General features: G+C 42.2%; 1 protein-coding gene across 2 annotated transcripts in view; it reads left to right on the top strand.

The window, feature by feature from the left end:
• LOC109895031 (leucine zipper protein 2-like) overlaps positions 1-16,682 on the top strand; it is a 160,053-nt gene that overhangs the window by 86,326 nt on the left and 57,045 nt on the right. For both annotated transcript variants that reach the window (XM_031830657.1, XM_031830656.1), the window contains exons 2-4: positions 5,729-5,846; positions 8,632-8,702; positions 10,221-10,302. In XM_031830657.1, the coding sequence (XP_031686517.1) occupies positions 5,729-5,846; positions 8,632-8,702; positions 10,221-10,302 (271 nt within the window). The remainder of the gene's footprint in view (positions 1-5,728; positions 5,847-8,631; positions 8,703-10,220; positions 10,303-16,682) is intronic.

Genomic DNA, 16,682 nt, shown 5'->3' with positions numbered 1-16,682 from the left:
TCTCTAGGTAGATAGTGTGGTCTGCAGCTTATCAAACCTTGAGGCTTACTTAGATATCGTGCACCAGCTTGTTTTACCATTTTACCATGTCCGTCAACCAAAGATTTTGTGTCAGTCTGACAACCAATGCAATTCCTATTCCCTGCTGTCTGCTATGTTTATACAAGACAAGAGTCAGTAGTAGTCATGCTTGGGTAAAGAAATATGTACATTTTTCGACAAGCCTTGGGCATTTCCCCTTATTACGACTATTTATTTGCACCCTCTTAATGACACAAATAATCCAGCCTGAACTTGGAGGCACTACATACACTGCTGTCTCCTCATAATCTGCATTACAGCAAATAAAGCCCTTTTAAACTTGACTGATTAAATGCTAGCACTTACAAATAACTTCTGCTGTTGATTTTGTAGCTTGTTCGTCGTAAAATATGTCCCCCTTCAGTTTGTTCGCCACGCAATATTGGTTTCGGAGCGCATTCTTAAATAAGGGTTATCTGCTGGGGTTTCATCGTTCCTGCTACCGGGCCATGCTTAATATACACTGAGTTTACAAAACATTAGGAATACCTGCTCTTTCCATCTATGATCCCTTATTGATGACACCTTAAATCCACTTCAGTCAAGTGTAGATGAAGGGGAGGAGACCGGTTCAAGAAGGATTTTTAATGCTTGAGACAATTGAGACTTGGATTGTGTATGTGTGCCATACGGAGGATGAATGGGCAAAACAAAAGATTTAAGGCGCATCGGTTTGAGTATGTCGAGGACTGAAATGCTGCTTGGTTTTTCACGCTCAACAGTTTCCCATATGTATCAAGAATAGAAGAATTGGAGTCAACATAGGCCCGCATCCATGTGGAACGCTTTTGACACCTTGTAAAGTTCATGTCTTGACAAATTGAGGCTGTTCTGAGGGCAAAAGGGAGGCAATTCAATATTAGGAAGATGTTCCTAATGTTTTCCACACTGTGTTCATATACTATCTATGTATTGTCCTCGCATGGGGCACCATGGGAATTCCTTATTATTCATATTCCTTTTATTATCATACATCCTTACTTCTGGTGTGAGTAGGATCCTTTCAAGTAAGTACATCCATTAATATCAATGAGTGCCTAGTTTATTTTAAAATAAGGATTTATGGATTGTGAATAGGTCATTGACAAATACCTATTAATATGAAGCATTGCCAGCCAGCTACAGTTAGTGTCTGCAAAAGTATTGAGACCCTGTCACATGTGCTCCCTCTCCGGCCTCTAGGTCACTAGGATGATTGATATGGCGCACACCTGTCACCATCGTTATGCGCATCAGTGCATAATGACACTCACCTGGACTCCGTCACCTCCTTGATTACCTGCCCTTTATATGTCACTCCCTTTGGTTCCTTCCCCAGGCGTCATTGTTACTGTGTCATGTCTGTGCGTTGTTCGTGTTTCTTAGTTTGTATTATGTTTGTTTATTTATTAAAACACTCACTCCCTGAAGTTGCTTCCTGACTCTCAGCGCACATCGTTACAGAATGACGCCTCACCGAAGAGTGTTTTTTTTGTGTGTGTGTTAGACGTGATGTTGGGTCCGGGTGTCAGAAATGGAGCTACCTGGGAGGCCTCAGCCGGTTTGCCGGATTCCCATGCCTCGGCGGGCTCCACGGGTTCCCCTGCCTTAGCTGGCTCGATGGGTTTCCATACCTCAGCGGGATCGATAGGCTCCTATGCCTCAGCGGGTTCGATAGGCTCCCATGCCTCAGCTGGGTGAACAGGTTCCCGTGCCTCGACACCGAGGCAACACGGGGAGGTCTCAGCCGGCTCGACAGGCTCTCACGCCTCAGCCTGTTTGTCAGGTTTCTGCGCCTCGGAGGAGGCAACCGGTCCGCCCCTTATCCCCGGGATCGTCCCTGTGGTTGGCATCTTGCGGCTGGAGTCGCGTGCCGGGGAAGGGGTGCTGTCACGTATGCTCTCTCTCCGGCGCTCTAGGTCGCCATGCACCCACGCCTCAGCCGAATCTACAGGTTCCCACGCCTTGGCAGAGGTGACCGGTCTGCTGCTGATCCGGGATCGGCATCTTGGTCGGCATCCTGCGGCTGGAGCCGCACGTCGTGGAGGGGGTACTGTCACGTGTGCTCCCTCTCCGGCCTGTAGGTCACCAGGCTGCTTGTTATGGGGCACACCTGTCCCCATCGTTACGCGCATCAGTGCATAATGACACTCACCTGGACTCCGTCACCTCCTTGATTACCTGCCCTTTATATGTCACTCCCTTTGGTTCCTTCCCCAGGCGCCATTGTTTACATTTCTGCGCGTTGTTTGTGTTTCTTATTTTGTATTATTTTGTGTTTGTTTACTAAAACACTCACTCCCTGAACTTGCTTCCCGACTCTCAGCGCACATTGTTAGAGACCCCTTGGATTTCTTCAAATTGTATTGTTACAAAGTTGGATTAGAAGGGATTTATTTAATTGTCATTTTTTGTCAAATGCAGATATAAATATTTAGAAATGTCTTCGTTAAATGATTTATTAAGCATTGCCCAGTAGCTGGATGGAAGTATCCCCATCAGATAAGCCACGCTCACTTCTGGTTCTCCTTTAATCCCTCTAGTAGATAGCCAAATGTATGAATCACAACTAACAACTGTGCCCTCAACAAGCGTGGACATTCTTGATTTTACACACACCAGTGTGTATAAGCGAGCCAGGCCTACATACTGTTTTTATGTACACTCACAGATGGCTTCGCTCCCTCACCTCCTACACATAATTTCCACACTTTGACTGCCGTGGCGTTGCAAAGAGAGGCTGAATGATCTCATAAGCTATTAGCCATTATTTCTAAAAAGGCCCTGGTCAATAGCTGTTAACCGGTGCTACGATAGAGCGTTTCCAGGCCAGCCCTGTCAACTGAACTGAAGACCAAGCTGCTTCTGCAGCTGCTCTCTATGTAGAGAGGGAAAGTGGCATGGCCTTGCCTCCTTCCCTTTATTGAGCTGTTGTTTTGCTGTTGTTTGTGGACCTCAGCACTTTTTCCCTCTCCAGGCCCACGGCTCAGCACTTCTCTTTTACATGGCAGGGTCAACCTCATATTACTCAGAAACGTGATTTGCTGGAGAAATGTTTGTCCGCAAGAACTTTACGCAGTATCCACCAATAAATGATCATGCTCCTCATGTAGGAGAAAGCTCATTTGTCTGGATTTTTTTGTTGTTGTGTGTGTGGTACTTTTCATTATTTCCAGCTGGTCGTGTTTTACTGGCTTGACTTTAAGATGCTAGATCAAGATGGATGTAAAAGAATGTGGGAATTGCAGAGGCCCAAATAAAAAAATATGTTATTATGTGATCACTGGCAGCAGAATTCTGAGGACAGCGGCCTCGTATCTGATCATAGTTTGTCAGACAACCCGATTCTCATTAGCACACTTTTCTCTCGTCCAATGGAGCCGTGAAACCGAGAGGTTGCCAGGACGCTGGTGTCGGAGAAAGGTCATAACATTATTATGTATCTGGTGCCATTTTTGGCATTAATTACCAATTTATGTCGGACCATGTGCACCAATGTCGGACCAAATTCTTTACTGTTATCTGTGACTCTTCATATGATATATAGCTGTTTCAGTGGGCCTCAAATTACGAGTCTTATTCATTCCCCTGCCGCGGATGGGCCAATTCCATTGGGTAATGAATAAGCTGGCAGACTGGGAGTGATTTCCTCACCTCTCTCTGTTGCGTGAGCTAGCAATAGATTTCACAGATGCCATACGGTGGCAACTCATGCGCAAGAAAACATTACAACATGTTATTTATTTCTTAAGAACTGCTTTTCTATGACTGATTTATGTGTTATTGTGCTTGATCCGGTGATGGGATTTGGGACATGATGTGTATGAGACTTTTGGAACAAGGCCCCAGGTCGAAACAGGTGGGGAGCCAGATTCAGCCAGAATATGACGGCAGCAGTGTTGCATTTAAAAGTGCATTGATTAAAAACAATTACAAAGTATATATATATTTTGTTTCAAACCTGCTCCCCAAAATCCACTCTCAGAGGGGTTTACAGTGAAGCTCATTAAGCTGCATGGCGTGTTGTTGTTTTTCTCCAGATGATAAGTCTCATTTTCTTGCACTTGCGGCGGCTCTACTCTTTCCTCAGGAGCTTCTAACGTAAGACAAAGCAATGTCATTTGGGTATTGGTCTAACAGGCATTTCTGCAGTGTGGGAAGGATGTTGTTTTCCCCCCTACACTTCCTGGTTCTTGGTTTTGATTGTAGAAGATCCTTGATGTTCTTGTCACTTGTAGAGATAGTGCTTTTATTGTCTATTTAGCATGTCAAATTAAGGGGAGGGTCAAACAGGGGGGAGTGGTTTAATGTTTTTTTTTGTAACGCACAACATTTGCAAATAATGATTCTGTTGTGCGGAGTTGAAAGCAATCAGTGATGCACAGCATGTCGATATAAAATGGACGACCGGTTACATTGAAAACCACAGGCTGACCAGCTTGATCTTGAGGAAGCTTCCAAAAGATTGATTAGTTTATTTGTGTTTGTAAATGAGGGTGTTGCATTCAATAAAAATAGATTTTAAATCTGACATCGGCAGTTGGCACTAGGGAAGATGTAGGCAAGCTGCAATGTCTTTATCTCTGACCAGAGAGAGAGAGACAGAGCGAGAGAGAGAGAGAGAGAGAGAGCTCACATGGCCAACCGTGGCCACAAAAGGCCAGAGCTGTCAGTTTCTTCTCCAGCTCTTTATTTGCCACTCCTGAGCTTTCACCCACTGGGTCCCCTAACTCTACTTCACTTGTCCCCTAACTCTACTTCACTTGGCTGACGAGTGTGCTTGTCTTTCAAGAGCCACATGTCTGTTTTATCAATTGGTAGGCTAGTAAGGTCAGAGACGCAAACCCCTAAAATAGTAGGCGAAAGGTATAGACAAAGTCAAACGGACTCATAAAAAATTACTTTTCAATGAATCTTTTATCAGTATACCCAGCAAACCAAAATTGGTTATGTGAAAGTTCCCAGAACTTCCCCAGAATGTTCTGTGGTGGTTGTTCAGATGTTGTGCACAAAATGTTTGTGAACATTCCCAAATATATATATTTTTCATTCTTTGAGTGTTTTGGGGATGTTATCATCCTAATATTAGATAAAACCCTAATTAGAACTTAATGGGAATCTTAGTTCTGTAATGTTCCCGGTTTGCTGGGTACACATATTCCATCATATGGAATGCATTCATTCAGGATTCTCAGACAAGAGTCTGTAATGACCAAATTTGCATGCACATGTGAACGAAAAGTCATGTTTGCCTCTTGGCAAGGTCACCATTAAAAATTGTCCTAATTTACATTCCAATAGTTGGATTGATATAGAAATAGAAAAGCCATTTGACAAATTGGTGTTGTGGATATTTCAGTCTTTTTGACAGTTGGATTACTTGATAGAAATGCAGAGGCGGACCTCTGGCCAAATGACACATCGGAGTAAAACACTTTCCCAAATTGATAGGGTGAGTGAAGTGCTTTTTTATCTCGAAACCAAGGACTGAGCATTCAGTAGATATTAGTTTGTCTGTATTTCTTTACATTTTTGCTCTAATGACAACACTTTTAATCCACTTAACACCGTCTCCTACTCCCAAGGGTGCCAATAAAGGGTGATTCTCTCAGGCGGACATAAAGTAGTGAAATCTCTCTCTCTCTCTTCTCTCTCTCCCCCTTGACAGACATGGCTATGAGGGGCTGGAGCAGAAGCTGAAGGAGGTCTTCACAGAGCGGACTGGCATCATGCGCCAACTCTCCAAGACTTCAAAGGAACTGGACAGCATAAAAGGCAACCTTCAGGTTAGAGCCCCACTGTTTCCTTTTCTGACAGATTATAGTGGGATGTTAAAGAAAGGTGGATGGCTTTGAGTGCCTTTGGAACACTGAGGTTATTTCGAAGGGCTCTGTTTTAGGACTTAAAAAAAAATGGCTTAAGAATTCAGCTCAGCCTGTGATTCACTCGTTCTCATCCGCTGTCCTAGCGTATAATGAGCCACTACACACTTGGGGCCTCATTTATCAAAAGCAAATAAGCGATATGTCCTTCGTTTTGACGATCAGTCCCCCTGATATGAATACGAATGCAAAGCTGTTTTGGAAGTGGAATTCCTGTAGTTGAGGTACAGTTGTAAAAACTGGAAAATTACTCCAAGGTGACGGTGTTGGGAAATCTGTCCCTACACTCTTTGAAAAAAGGGCCCCGAAAGGGGTTCTTCAGCTGTCCCAATAAGATAACCATTTTTTGTTCCCGGTATAACTCTTTTTGGTCACAGGTTTTTTTAGAACCCTTTTCGGTTCCATGTAGAACCCTCTGTGGAAAGGGCACTACATGGAACCAAAAGGGTTCTACTTGGAACCCAAAAAGTTATTCAACAGGTTCTCCTATGGGGACAGCCGAAGAACGCTTTTAGGTTCTAGATAGCGACCCTTTTGTTTACTTGCGGAATATATTTTTTCTTACCAGAGGATCTAATAACTATCGTGACAGGATGTGCATGTGTGATGCTGCCGGAGGATGTTTATGTTACGTCATTTTACATCTTTCAAATATTTTTAGATGTGCTCGATTTTGAAATTGCCTGTCTCAATGGAACAAATGGAATTGTCCCAATGGTGCAAACCCTATTCACCTGAAGTCCAGGCGGACTTGAGCAAACACTGAAATGATTTGAATGGTATCTCTGCTTCGACCCTCGATATCTACCACAACTTAATGTCATCCGTTTTTTTGACATACAGATCCGCAAACGCTGTATAGACCGGATGTTGTGTGTACATGTACGCTACAACGTTACTCATTCCTGTGAGCACAGTGCAGAATAGGACTGACGGAATGGGGAATGACAGGTAATGAGAGGTAAAAGACAGAAGTGTATGATCATCACTCCCGTAGAGAATTGGGGAAGGCACGGCTTGGATGGAAGACCACATAAACATAGTTCATCCTAGGTCTTGTGAATCCAGTGTAATTTGGTTGTTAAATTGTTTACCGCAGCAGGGCAATACGTTTTTTTTTATTCTCTGACACATCTGTATATCGCCAGGGCTGCGGTCGATTCCATTTCAGTTCTCGTCAAACAAGTAGGGAATGAATTGAATTGAACAAATAGATTGAAAAAGACGTTTGGTTTGACGAGTATTTTCAGTCCAAAATTCTACTTTCAACATCCTGTGGCCCACAGAGAACCAGCAGACACAAATTTGTCTCTCAGGTGTTAGCCAGAGTATCATTGTCCCTCTAGTCAGTCTTGAATGGAATCTCTTTTGCCAATTGTGGTAGGCAGTGGTTCCTTGGATTAGTCTGGGCCGCTGTGTTCTTTTTAGTAGGCTTGGCTGGCTGTAGCCCATTTCAGTTTTAATCAATGACTTTCCAAATACACCCTGTCTACTTGTATGACGTGACCTGGCCAACCTGGGTTCATGGTGTTGTCCTCCTGACAGTTTTCAGTGGCATCCATTGTCCCTTGGTCAGGGCTGGCTGGCACTGTGTGTAGTCGACGCTACCAATGTCCCCGGTGCAGGCTTTGACGTCAGTCAACTACTGTATATTATGTGATTATGTGCAGACTTGGATGGCAGTGTACCCTGTGCCTTGTGCAAATGTACCGGGAAAAGCAGGGGGCGGGAGATGAAGGGAGAAGCGAGGGGGGATGGATCTCTTACCAAAAAAAGGGGTGAAAACGACCAACAGTAACTTTTTAGAGTAATCAATTATGTATGTGTAACTGATTAACCTTTCTGGTGGAGATTTACTGTCCTAAGTGTTTATTATTTTAATTAGACAACCCTTGGGTGCTGGGTCAACCCTTCATAATTAAACTTTGCATGATAGAGCTTTGATTCTTGGCAGTTGCTCTGTGGTGTGCTAGTATATGGTTTAATGTGGGCCATTCCTTTGCAACTTAACTGCTTACGGAGGTGCCCTGGTTTGTTGTGGTAGTGCCAGCATCCCTCTAAATCAAACCCTGATTGGATGCACCCAGGTTAAAGTTTTTGTGATAAAAAAATATTGGTATTTTTCAGAATGTCTCTTCTCATTATTATACTGAAGCACATATTAAAACCGTTTGGTAATCTTGCAGAGCTGCAATTATTGAACTCAAATTAGTGTATTTATGGAAATGAAGATCTAATTTATTATTAACAAGACACTGTACCACTTCAATTTTCTTCCCCAAAAAGTGTCATAAAAAAAGATTCATAATTACCCTCAAACCTGAATCTAAACTATATGAGTTCCTACAAGCTTACAAATGAACTAATACTTTTTGGACCACAAAAAGTATTTGACTACCCTCATAAAAGCATACACATCAATAATCTATGAGGCGTTACAAAATATGTATGAAAAATTCTAATAATTATTCACATCTTTTTTTGCCCGAGCATAGATAGGCTACTGTATGACAGCTTGGAGCAATGTGTGCATTTACACTCGAAAGGGGCACTGTTGTATTCTTTATGTTCCTATGAGTGCTTTGAATCAGCTCCTTCACATTGGAGTGTTGGAGTGAGACTGTGAGTGGTCATATAATAAACCAATTTCTCTTGTGAGACTTAAAAAGCTCTCATTCCTCTCTTCTAGACACTGAAAAATGACGACTCCGTGGCCAAGGCGGATGTCCTGAAAATCCTGGCGCTCAGCCACAAGCAGAGGTAGATCTAAGCTTCTTAACCATTAACCATTTGCTATTGCAAATTCCTACCGTATGGATTCTTTCGAAGAGCAACATTACTTTTCATTCCTTTTATGGTGCAGGAACAATGTGATGTTACCTGAAATTCAGCCTTTGGTATACACAGTATATACTTATATCCTACTGCTTTATAAATAGCAAACCAACATATCAATAACACATGACAATCATAAACAAACCATAAAACAATGTTTTATTGGAGCAATGGCTCCTGGTCCACAGACGATTTGAGCAGCCACCTGTTTTCCACTTTAAATCCGAATGAATCCTGCTCTTGGTTCGTTCCATTGCCAAGAATGATTATCGAATGACTTCATCACAAGCGATCCAGGCTGCTGATTTATGGAAAATCATTTGTTTTTGACAGCTTTTAAGCATGTTTATGATTGCTTCGAGGGAGTAATAACTAGCAACTATTTTAATGTGAAACCATGGTAGCCATATCCTCAGGTCAACACATGTCGAATAATTACAAACGTGAGGGTTACAAGATGAAAAAACAAAAATGTTAACCCTCGTCTTTACCACCACATTTGACCTAATCCTGGGCATAACCAATTACTATATTTAAAACTGCAAAAATACAGCCAACTTGAGTGGCCAATGAAATATAAGGAGGGGCAGGGGAAGACAGTACTGAAAGTCAAACATTTACTTTTGTGCTTTGGTTAAAATAGTAACTGCCTTTCCACAGATACCCATAATGGGTTATACACTATTTTATTCACAGTTTAGTGCTGTGTTGCCTGAGGAAAATGTCACTCAGAATAATTTTTGGTTGTTTCTAGCCCATAGGCAAAAGTCTCTAAATATTGGTGAAAATATGTTGACTCAACGTGTTGACTTGAAGCTCACTTACAGCACCAAATGGTGTTGCGCTCCCTTTAAATGTCAACCTCAGATTCTAACTTCTAAAAAATCGTTCTGTCTCCCTTTAAAACGTCATACTGCTGGTTTTAGGGTGAGATCAGAAAAATGAAATGCCAACTAGCGTAAAAGAAAAATGTTTGCTTGGCTGGGCTCATGCCAACAGGCACAACCATTGGCATGTGAAATATGACAGGGCAGCACAGCAGTGAAGAGAGACTTTTCTTTCTGAGTTTGACAAACAGTGCTGTTGACTGCAGATGCTGCTCCTCGACTGCACAAGTGATGGACCATGACCAAGTCATATGTAATTAAACTCTAAACCTACACTAAGCCCAGTCAAAGGGAATAATTCCTTTGCTGCTGTAATCGTATACTGGTATTCTGGATTAAAGTTTGGTATTTCGTCACGCATTCTATCACAAATGTTTGGTAGAAAAAGTAAGCATGAATTGATTTGATGGCTTGATCCTACTCAGTGCTCAGTCAGTCAGTCAGCCAGTGCTTGAGATACTATTACTACTGCCTCGCCACTGCGGGAAGTCAGAGAAGAGTTGGAGAGGAGAAGGATATGTGCTAACTGAAAGTTTCTCACCTTTCCTTTCAACAGGGGAGAGATGAAGTCCCTCCAGGCTGCCTTGCAGAAGCAGCTGGACGAGGCAACGGAGCAAGCCGAGAAACAGCAGGCCACAGTGAGTAGGAGCCCTCAGTTGTCCTCACCTCGTCTACACCTCACTCCTCTAACCTCCCCCTTGTCACCTGTCATCCGGGCCTGTGGGCGCCCGTCACCCATCTCATTACCCAGCAGTCATCTCTCCTGGCTGGCCCCCTCCCTCCCACCACTTAATAACCAGCCTGGGAGAGTGAGAGAGCTACAGTTGAAGTTGGAAGTTTACATACACTTTAGCCAAATACATTTAAACTAATCTTTTCACAATTTCTGACATTTAATCCTCGTAAAAATTCCCTGTCTTATGTCAGTTAGGATCACCGCTTTATTTTAAGAATGTGAAATGTCAGAATAATAGTTGAGAGAATGATTTATTTCAGCTTTTATTTCTTGCATCACATTCCCAATGGTCAGAAGTTTACATACATCAATTAGTATTTGGCAGCATTGCCTTTAAATTGTTTAACTTCGGTCAAACGTTACGGGTAGCCTTCCACAACCTTCCCACAATAAGTTTGGTGAATTTTGGCCCATTCCTCTTGACAGAGCTGGTATAACTGAGTCAGGTTTGTAAGCCTCCTTGCTCGCACACGCTTTTTCAGTTCTGCCCACAAATGTTCTATAAGATTGAGGTCAGGGCTTTGTGATGGCCACTACAATACCTTGACTTTATTGTCCTTAAGCCATTTTGCCACAACTTTGGAAGTATGCTTGGATTCATTGTCCATTTGGAAGACCCATTTGCGACCAATCTTTAACTTCCTGACTGATGTCTTGAGAGGTTGCTTCAATATATCCACATCGTTTTCCTACCTCATGATGCCATCTATTTTGTGAAGTGCACCAGTCCCTCCTGCAGGAAAGCACCCCCACAACATGATGCTGCCACCTCCGTGCTTCACGGTTGGGATGGTATTCTTTGGCTTGCAAGCATTCCCCTTTTTCCTCCAAACATAACGATGTTCATTTTGGCCAAACAGTTCTATTTTTGTTTCATCAGACCAGAGGACATTTCTCCAAAAAGTATGATCTTTGTCCCCATGTGCAGTTGCAAACCATAGTCTGGCTTTTTTATGGCGGTTTTGGAGCAGTGGCTTCTTCCTTGCTGAGCGGCCTTTCAGGTTATGTCGATATAGGACTTGTTTTACTGTGGATACAGATACTTTTGTACCTGTTTCCTCCAGCATCTTCACAAGGTCCTTTGCTGTTGTTCCGGGATTGATTTGCACTTTTTGCACCAAAGTACGTTCATCTCTAGGAGACAGAACGCGCCTCCTTCCTGTGGGGTATGTTGGCTGCGTGGTCCCATGGTGTTTATACTTGCGTACTATTGTTTGTACAGATGAATGTGGTACCTTCAGGCATTTGGAAATTGCTCCCAAGGATGAACCAGACGTGTAGAGGTCTACAGTTTTTTTCTGAGGCTGATTTCTTTGGATTATCCCATGATGTCAAGCAAAGAGGCACTGAGTTTGAAGGTAGGCCTTGAAATACATCCACAGGTGCACCTCCAATTGACTCAAATGATGTCAATTAGCCTATTAGAAGCTTCCAAAGCCATAATATCATTTTCTGTAATTTTCATTGCTGTTTAAAGGCACAGTCAACTTAGTGTATGTAAACGTCTGACTCACTGGAATTGTGATACAGTCATCAAATCAAATCAAATCAAATGTATTCATATAGCCCTTCGTACATCAGCTGATATCTCAAAGTGCTGTACAGAAACCCAGGCTAAAACCCCAAACAGCAAGCAATGCAGGTGTAGAAGCACGGTGGCTAGGAAAAACTCCCTAGAAATGCCAAAACCTAGGAAGAAACCTAGAGAGGAACCAGGTTATGTGGGGTGGCCAGTCCTCTTCTGGCTGTGCCGGGTGGAGATTATAACAGAACATGGCCAAGATGTTCAAATGGTCATAAATGACCAGCATGGTCGAATAATAATAAGGCAGAACAGTTGAAACTGGAGCAGCAGCACGGCCAGGTGGACTGGGGACAGCAAGGAGTCATCATGTCAGGTAGTCCTGGGGCATGGTCCTAGGGCTCAGGTCCTCCGAGAGAGAGAAAGAGAGAAAGAGAGAATTAGAGAAAGCACACTTAAATTCACACAGGACACCGAATAGGACAGGAGAAGTACTCCAGATATATCAAACTGACCCTAGCCCCCCGACACATAAACTACTGCAGCATAAATACTGGAGGCTGAGACAGGAGGGGTCAGGAGACACTGTGGCCCCATCTGAGGACACCCCCGGACAGGGCCAAACAGGAAGGATATAACCCCACCCACTTTGCCAAAGCACAGCCCCCACACCACTACATACAGTGAATTATAAGTGAAATAATCTGTCTGTAAACAGTTGTTGGAAAAGTGACTTGTGTCATGCACAAAGTAGATGTCCTAACAGACTTGCCAAAACTATAGTTTGTTAACAAGACATTTGTGGAGTGGTTGAAAGGCGAGTTTTAATGACTCCAACCTAAAGTGTATGTAAACTTTCGACTTCAACTGTAGGTGTAACCCAGAAATAGGAAGCATAGTGAGGGAGTTTGGTCCACTCTTCGCTCTCTCCTTAAACGATAGGTTTCTGATAAAAACTTAATACACCAGGCACCTTTTTTACATTTTGTTCCTTTTATCATCCTGTCATAAACATTCCTTTTCATTTGCCCAGTAATCCAGGCCTCTATCCTTCATGCAACTCAGTCATTTTTCAATTATACCTGGCTGTCGTTCTAGTATAAATTCTGTTCTATTCAGACGTTATTACATTGCCAATCTATACAGACGTCTGAGAATAGCAGGCTACAAGGGAACTTCGGTACCACACATGCAGAGTCATGTTTATACCTTCTGTATGAATGAAACCTATAGGTAACAGTTTACTGTATGCCCTTTATGTATAACTGAACTTTACTGTAGGCCCACATAAAGCTTTTATAACAGCTACAAAAGCCATGATAATGTCAGTAATTAACATTATAGTCATGTGGAGCCTTTTTCATCCATAAAGAACTCTGTGGATTAGTCCGTAGGTTTTTTGTGCCTTGTTTTGTGCCTTGATATTTACTGCCACATCTCTTATAGCTATCTAATTCCCCCTCAAAACAAATGATCAGAAAATCAACGGGAGGCCTAATTAAAGTTCAAAACAGACTGTGGAATGGCTTTGAGATATTCAATATATGCTAATAAGAACAACATGGATATCTTAAAATGGTCGTCCGTCTTATTTCCACAGCACAGAACAAGGGTGGCTGATGTGGGTAGCCAACAATCAAACTGTCGTTGTTGACATTTTCATGTTCAGATGAGTGACAAGTCCCTGGTGTAAGGGAGTTAATTATCTATATTAAAGGAAATTGTATTGGCTACTGCAATGCATCAAATCAATTGCCTGTGTTTTCACAAGGGGAAATAATCGGTATTTTTTTTATGATGTTACCAGCCCAGTTATGACGTTTCTGGTATAACACAAGAATGTGTTGTAAAGTTGAATTTCTTGGTTGTATCATATACAGCATAACTCTGCTACTGCCACTATTCAGTGTGCTAATAGAGTTTTGGAAAATGCACGATGATGCTACATGAATACCTGTCTTGTTTGTAATAAGGTGCAGTTTTTTATGTTCAATTGAGACCATGCCTACAGCTCTATGTGAAGAAACAGAGTGTGAGTTGAGGTTATTTGACATCTCCGTCGCTGGGCGAATTTGATGTGAGGCATTGGGTAGAAGACATTGTTTGATTGGAGTTATAATCTGCCCCTAGGGAGCTCTAGAGTTTGTTTTCTATTAACCTACTAAGCAGCAAAAGTGGAAACCAGGGTTAGTAACAAGCACAGTGAATTGAATTTGTTCGGGACGATACTGTACGAAAACATCAACGTTATTTTTTAAACGTGCTTATGATTTAATGAGCAGTTCTCACTTCATACATTTCATAATCTTGGGTTGCCTCATTTGGAATTGATGAAAATGTTATGAAATTAGTGCAACCGATAATCAATTATCAATACGGTGTTAAAGGGAATTGTGGAAGGCTACCAGTAACGTTTGACTGAAGTTAAACAATTTAAAGGCAATGCTGCCAAATACTAATTGAGTGTATGTAAACTTCTGACCACTGGGAATGTGATGCAAGAAATAAATAAATCATTTAGGAGCTGAATCTGTATCTTCCTTCTCCTTACATGCAAAAACTATAATTTAGTACCCCCAGTGGACCACATACAGCGCTCAGCTGTAGCTGTACTTGGAAATTGACATTTGCGATGGGAAACACATACACATCATAAATGCCTATAACATGTAGAGAATTTGATGACCGTGAAGCTGTGGTTCCCCTCAAAAGATCCCTTTTTATTTTATTTGTATTTAATTCAAATGTTCATAATGTGTGGTTCAGAAACCTTGTTTGGGTTCACATATTCAATGTAAGTTCACTGGCGTTGTCACGTTCGTCATAACGAGGAGACCAAGGCGCAGCGTGATAAGAATACATTCTTCTTTAATAAATGAAGAACACTAAACAAACTAACAAAACAAACGTGAAGCTAATTGCAACAAGTGCTGACATGCAACTACACATAGACAATAACCCACAAAACCAAAATGGAAAATGGCAAACTAAATTGGATCCCCAATCAGAAACAACGATAAACAGCTGCCTCTGATTAGGAACCAATTCAGGCCACCATAGACCTACATTTACCTAGACATATCAAAACCCCATAGATATACAAACACCCTAGACAAGGGAAAACACACATACCCACCCTCGTCACACCCTGACCTGACTAAAATAATACAGAAAACATAGAAAACTAAGGTCAGGGCGTGACAGGCGTAGCAGTTTCTCGAAGTTTGCCCCCCCCCCCCCCCCCCCCCTAAAAAAATATGAGCCCGTCAGCCACTCACAAAGTTTCGACTATTGATCGCGGTCAATTGTTCTGAAATTGTGACGTCTGCGTGGCTGCCAGTCGATAGCTATCAGATTATGTGGTGCTAGTGCTTGAAGTATCCTGTAGCTTTGCTTTAATGGGTACATGTTTATTTTTATTTGGTCGTCATTTTCTCATGTTAAGCCAAACGTTTATGTTTTACGAAGCTATAGGCCTACGCTGTCGCAATGCTGCTATTTAGAATGTAGGCCGGCGGCAATAATGTATTTCCTTGTTAAGTCATTAAAGTGGGAAAGTCAAACTTGTAGATTGTAAAATGAATGTTGAATGCAACTGCGTATACTAATCAGTAACCAATTAAACATTTAAGTATATACAACTGTCCTGTAGACCTATAGCCTACCTTAGCCGTCCTCATGCTCTCTTGCAGCTTGGATAGAAGGTTTGTGCTACATAAAACCAGTCTATTAATTCCAAATAATACAATCAGTCCACCTTCAAAACAATAGCTTACTAGGGATTGTTTCATTATGCAGACAATGCAGTCAAGCCCAAGGTTTCCTGAACTCGGTCCTGGGTTCCCCCTGGGTGTACGTTTTGTTTTTTGCCCAAGCACTACGCAGCTGATTCAAATAACCAACTCATTATCAAGCTTTGATTATTTGAAGCAGTTGTGTAGTGCTGCGGGAATAAAACAAAAAGGCGTAGCTGGCAGCCTAGTTATATTACACATTGGAACGTGGACTCCACGCTGTCGGGGCTATCCATCTCATCACTCGTAGGCTTACAAGTGTTCACAGAAGGGGGGGGGGGTTGCTCTCATGAGCACCGCTGGGTCTCTGGCAGTCATCAACTTGGTTTTCTGGGAGAGGAGGCGGATAAGGAAGGCCGGCACCATCACTAGAGAACTGTTACTATTCTCAAGGGGAGGAAGATGAGGAGGAGCAAGGCTACTGTCATTTCTGGGCCTCTGTCGGGACTGGGAGGCTGCTTATGCTAGTTGAGGCTTAAGTAGGCCTCCTATCTACAAATCAAATCAAATTATATTATATTAGTCACATGCGCCGAATACAACAACCTTACAGTGAAATGCTTACTCACAAGCCCCTAATCAACAATGCAGTTTAAAAAAATATGGATAAGAATAAGAAATAAAAGAAGGGATGGCAGGGTAGCCTAGTGGTTAGAGCGTTGGACTAGTAACCGGAAGGTCGCAAGTTCAAACCCCTGAGCTGACAAGGTACAAATCTGTCGTTCTGCCGCTGAACAGGCAGTTAACCCACTGTTCCTAGGCCGTCATTGAAAATACGAACTGGTTCTTATTTGCCTAGTTAAATAAAGGTAAAATATATATATATTTTTAAAGTAACAAGTAATTAAAGAGCAGCAGTAAAATAACAATAGTGAGACTATTGACATACACTTAGTTGACATACACTTAGGTTGGAGTCATTAAAACTAGTTTTTCAACTACTCCACAAATTTCTTGTTAACAAAC

Source organism: Oncorhynchus kisutch, linkage group LG8, assembly GCF_002021735.2.
Source record: "Oncorhynchus kisutch isolate 150728-3 linkage group LG8, Okis_V2, whole genome shotgun sequence".
Lineage (NCBI taxonomy): Eukaryota > Metazoa > Chordata > Actinopteri > Salmoniformes > Salmonidae > Oncorhynchus > Oncorhynchus kisutch.
This window is presented reverse-complemented; position numbering and strand designations above follow the sequence as displayed.